Source organism: Pristiophorus japonicus, unplaced genomic scaffold, assembly GCF_044704955.1.
Source record: "Pristiophorus japonicus isolate sPriJap1 unplaced genomic scaffold, sPriJap1.hap1 HAP1_SCAFFOLD_290, whole genome shotgun sequence".
Taxonomy (NCBI): domain Eukaryota; kingdom Metazoa; phylum Chordata; class Chondrichthyes; family Pristiophoridae; genus Pristiophorus; species Pristiophorus japonicus.
In genome coordinates, this window is record NW_027252669.1 from 750,970 (window position 1) to 756,437 (window position 5,468).

Consider the following 5,468-nt stretch of genomic DNA (forward strand, 5'->3'; position numbering starts at 1 on the left):
GGTCCCTGTGGGGTGCAGTAAGTTCAGTGTCTGACCCTGATCGGCCCCAGGGAGGGGGCAGTGTGTGAGGTCCCTGTGGGGTGCAGTAAGTTCAGTGTCTGACCCTGATCTGCCCCAGGGAGGGGGCAGTGTGTGAGGTCCTTGTGGGGTGCAGTAAGTTCAGTGTCTGACCCTGATCTGCCCCAGGGAGGGGGCAGTGTGTGATGTCCCTGTGGGTGCAGCAAGTTCAGTGCCTGACCCTGACCTGCCATCATTCCTCCTGCTCCAGGGGGCAGTCACGCTCCAATCAGTCTCAATTAACTGCAGGGTCAGCGTCATCTACTGGACACCGGCGGTATATCAAGGCACATCATGTCTCGCTCCATTCCAGAGAAATCCAAACCAAGCTGCAGATTCAATTCATTTTATTGTCAATTGTGTAACAAACTATAGCTCCATTTGTTGCAGCTTTCAATATTTGAATACAATCCTTTTGATGTTTAGTATCGGAATTCACGGTAGAAGAAACTAAATACCTCCCAATAATAGATAATTTAGAGGCTTATGGGGAAGGGGGAACTTAAAACTATCGCTGACACTAAAGAAAAAGTACTCAGTAATATAATGGGACTAAAGGTGGAAACATTGCCTGGACCAAAGGTGGAGAAGAAACCCTTGACCTGATGGCCTGCATCCTAGGGTCTTAAAAGTGGCTGCAGAGATAGTGGATGCATCGGTTGAAATCTCCCAAAACTCCCTGGATTGTGGAGAACTTCCAGCGGTTTGGAAAACCACAAATGTAACACTCCTATTTCAAAAGGGAGAGAGACAGAAATCTGGAAACTGCAGACGAGTTAGCCCAGCATCTGTTGGTGGAAAAAATCTGGAGTTCTTTATTAAGGAAACAGTAGCAGGACATTTGGAAAAGCATTATACAGTCAGGCAGAGTCAGCATGGTTTTAGGAAAGGGAAATCATGTATGACAAATTTGCTGGAGTTCTTTGAGGATGTAATGAGCAGTGTGGAAGGGGGAACCAGTGGAGGTGGTGTATTTGGATTTCCAGAAGGCTTTCAATAGGGTGCCATATAAAGGGTTACTGCTCAAGATTAAAGTTTACGGGTTTGAGGTTAATATATTAGCATGGATAGAGGGTCGGCTAACTAACAGAAGACAGATAAGTGGGTCATTTTGCATTTGGCAAACGGTGACTAGTGGGGTGTCGCAGGGATCGGCCTCAACAATTTAGAATCTATATTAATGATTTGGATGAAGGGACTGAGTGTAATGTAGCCAGGTTTGCTGATGATACAAAGATAATGGGAAAGCAAATTGGAGGAGGACACAAACAATCTGCAAATAGATGTAGACAGGCTAAGTGAGTGGGTTAATATTTGGGAGATTGAGTATAACGTGGGAAAGTGTGAGGTTATCCACTTTGGCAGGAAAAATAAAAATACAATTTATTATTTAAATGGAGAGCTATTACAAAATGCTGCAGTACAGAGGGACCTGGTTGTCCTTGTGTGTGAAACACAAAAATTATTATGCAGATACAGCAAGTAATTATGAAGCCAATAGAAATGTTGGCCTTTATTGAAAGGGGGATGGAGGATAAAAGCAGGGAAGTCCTGCTACAACTGTACAGGGTATTGGTGAGACCACACTTGGAGTACTATGTACAGTTTTAATCTCCTTACTTCAGGAGGGATATACTTGCATTGGAGACAGTTCAGAGAAGCTTCACTAGTTTGACTCCTGAGATGAAGGGGTTGACTTATGGGGATAGTTTGAGAAGGTTGGGCGTATACTCATTGGAGTTTAGAAGAATGAGAGGTGATCTTATTGAAACATATGATACTCAGGGGACTCGACAAGGTGGATGCAGAGAGGATGTTTCCACTTGTAGGGAATCTAGAACTAGTGGGCATAGTTTAAGAAAATGGGATTTAGAACTGAGATGAGGAGAGATTTCTACACTCAGAGGGTCGTAAATCGGTGGAATTCTCAGCCGAGAGAGCTGTGGGTCGCTGAATATATTTAAGGTGGGGATCGACAGATTTTTGAACGATAATGGAGTGAAGGGTTATGGGGAGTGGGCAGCGAAGTGATCTTATTAAATGGCACAGCAGGTTCGCGTAGCTAATGGCCTGCTCCTGCTCCTATTTCTTATCTTTCTTAAAGAGTTAATGAGAGATGCAATCACAATCAGCGTTATTTTTAATCTGAGCATTTTCCCTTTGATTAATTGTTCAAATATCCAGAATATTAAACTCCTGCTCAGTTATAGGGGGAATCAATATCAGCAGAAAGAAAACCTAACTGTCAGAATGGACACGATTCAGTCTGGGACAACAGCAGAATCCAAACCCTGCAGTCACTTGTGAACTCGCTGGTGTGCCAGCAGGTGTGTTTACAGAGTGAATCCCTTCCCACACTGAGAGCAGGTGAATAGTCACTCCCCAGTGTGAACTCGCTGGTGTATCAGCAGGTTGGATAATGCAGTGAATCCCTTCCCACACTCAGAGCAAGTGAATGGCCTCTCTCCAGTGTGAACTCGCTGGTGTGTCAGCAGGTTGGATAATGCAGTGAATCCCTTCCCACACTCAGAACAAGTGAATGGCCTCTCTCCAGTGTGAACTCGCTGGTGTGTCAGCAGGTGGGATAACCGAGTGAATCCCTTCCCACACACGGAGCAGGTGAATGGCCTCTCCCCAGTGTGAACTCGCTGGTGTGTCAGCAGGTTGGCTGACTGAGTGAATCCCTTCCAACACACGGAGCAGGTGAATGGCCTCTCTCCAGTGTGAACTCGCTGGTGTATCAGCAGGTTGGATGACTGAGTGAATCCCTTCCCACACACGGAGCAGGTGAACGGCCTCTCCCCACTGTGAACTTGCTGGTGTGCAACCAGATCGGATGACTGAGTGAATCCCTTCCCACAGTCAGAGCAAGTGAGCGGCCTCTCTCCATTGTGAACTAGCTGGTGCCTCAGCAGGGTGAATGACCGCGTGAATCCCTTCCCACACTCAGAGCAGGTGAATGGCCTCTCCCCAGTGTGAGCTCGCTGGTGTCTCAGCAGGATGCGTGAAGTAGTGAATGCCTTCCCGCACTTGGAGCAGATGAACGGCCTCTCCCCAGTGTGAACTCGCTGGTGCCTCAGCAGGGTGGATGAGGTCGTGAATCCCTTCCCACACTCAGAGCAAGTGAATGGCCTCTCCCCAGTGTGAGATCGCTGGTGTATCAGCAGGTGGGATGACTGAGTGAATGCCTTCCCACACTCGGAGCAGGTGAATGGCCTCTCCCCGGTGTGAACTCGCTGGTGTGTCAGCAGGTGGGATGACTGAGTGAATCCCTTCCAACACTCAGAGCAGGTGAATGGCCTCTCCCCAGTGTTAGTGCCCAGATGAACTTCCAGCTCAGATGGGTCATTGAATCTCTTCCCATAGTCCCCATATTCCCATGGTTTCTCCATGGTGTGGGTGTCCTTGCGTCTCTCCAGATGTGATGATCAGTTGAAGCCTCGTCCACACACAGAACACATGTATGGTTTCTTCCCGCTGTCAATCGCGCAATATTTTTTCAGGCTGTGTAACTGGTTAAAGCTCTTTCTACACTCAGTGCACTGGAACTCTCACTCGGTTGTGTGTGTGTCTCGGTGCTTTTCCAGTCAGACTGATGATTGAAATCTGTTTCCACAGACAGAACAGACAAACATTTCACCTTCCACTTTCAAAGGCCAATGATATTCAGGCCCTGATGAATCGAGTAATTCCATCAGATCTTGATGTGATGTTTGGTTTGAGTGTCCCGATAACAAATCCTGCCCTTCGAATAACCTGGAAAAGGAGTTTACACAAATCATTACAGCAAGTAAAGGCCATTAATTCACAACCGACAAATTTAGATTGTATGGAACATTATTTCCTCTCTTGTTCCTCCAAAGCTGTAAATCCCCGTTCCATACACTCTTCCCCAATCCCTGTCCTGAAATTGAAGCACGTCGCCCGTCTGAAGGCTGCTTGTCCTCCCTCCCAATTATCATCACCAACTCTGGCTGGGTTCAGTTCTACACTCACTGGTTCCCCTCCCCTGAATGTGCTGACTCTGGCTGGGTTCAGTTCTACACTCACTGGTTCCCCTCCCCTGAATTTGCTGACTCTGGCTGGGTTTAGTTCCACACTCACTGATTCCCCTCCCCTGAATTTGCTGACTCTGGCTGGGTTCAGTTCTACACTCACTGGTTCCGCTCCCCTGAATGTGCTGACTCTGGCTGGGTACAGTTCCGGAGATGAGGGTTTGTCTCATGAGGATGGGTTGAGCCGATACATGTTGCGATTCAGAAGAATGAGATGTAATTTTATTGAAACATACGATAACGAAGGGGATCGAAAAAGTGGACGCAGAGAGGATATTTCCACTCATAGGGATTCTAAAACCAGGGGGCATAGTCGCAGAATAAGGGGCCGACCGTTTAAAAACTGAGATGAGGAGAAATTTCTTCGCTCAGAGGGTTGCAAATCTGTGCAATTCGCTGCCTCAGAGAGCTGTGGAGGCTGGGGACATGGAATATATTTACGGTGGTGTTGGACAGATGTTTGAGCGATAAGGGAGTGAAGGGTGACGGGGAGCGGGCGGGGAAGTGGAGCTGAGTCCATGATCGGATCAGCCCATGGTCTGACTGAATGGCGGAGCATGACTCCAGGGGGCCAAATGGCCCGCTCCTGCTCCTATTTCTTCTGTTCTGGTGGGATAATAACCCTGGGGGACTGTCCATGGGGATTGTAACCCAGGGAGAGAACAGCTCTGGGGCTTTCGTCTTACAATTGTCTGGGACGTAAGCCGTGAGCTGAGCCCTGAGCAGTGCCTTTAGGAGAGATGGTGAGAAATCCGAGGTGTTGAGACAATAAAATGACACAAAGTTGTTGCTGCAGCCAGGCGGACCGGTTAGAAACAAGACCCTGACGCAACTCACTTCGCTCCTGCACCAAGATGGCCACGCATGCGCGTTGCGGGTCAGCGAATAAAGATGGCGGAGGGGTCCGACTGATCGTCCTGCACAAAGATGGCCGCCGTCAGCCCGCGGCCCGAGAGCGGGAGAAAGCCCCGGAAGCTGCAGCCGCCGACATTGCGGTTATTATTCCGGGCTTCCGGCGGCCACCGGTTCTTTACCAAGCCTCCCCGCTCACCCGCTGCGCCATTGCTCCGTTGCGACCCGCTGAAAACGAGTTATTTTCCGAGACCACACGTTCACTGCGTCCTCTCCGCCATTGCACGATGCCGCGCTTGCACCGAACACAGCCGGGTCCCCGCGCCTGCGCACCGGGCCCCCTGTAGTCTGGGCTGGGCACATTCTCTGTCGCCGCGAATGCTGGGTAAATATGCCGCCATGGATAATCACCCCCCCATTAGTAAATTGAAGGTATTTACTATGATTGCATTGGGCACTGAACCATGTTCATTCTGGCAGTTCGACTATGATTCTGCTGGTCTT

At 48.9% G+C, this 5,468-nt stretch overlaps 1 protein-coding gene across 1 annotated transcript; it reads right to left on the minus strand.

The window, feature by feature from the left end:
• Positions 1-387: 387 nt before the first annotated feature.
• On the minus strand, positions 388-5,251 carry LOC139248749 (histone-lysine N-methyltransferase PRDM9-like). The gene is made up of 2 exons (XM_070872171.1): positions 4,950-5,251; positions 388-3,813 (listed from the first exon to the last, which is right to left on the minus strand). The coding sequence occupies exon 2, from the start codon at positions 3,447-3,449 to the stop codon at positions 2,433-2,435; it is 1,017 nt and encodes a 338-aa protein (XP_070728272.1). The 5' UTR covers positions 3,450-3,813; positions 4,950-5,251; the 3' UTR covers positions 388-2,432.
• Positions 5,252-5,468: the final 217 nt, after the last annotated feature.

What these genes read in the sequence shown, in the direction of transcription:
- LOC139248749 (XM_070872171.1), bottom strand. Translation starts at nt 3,449, where the DNA reads ATGGAGAAACCATGGGAATATGGGGACTATGGGAAGAGATTCAATGAC.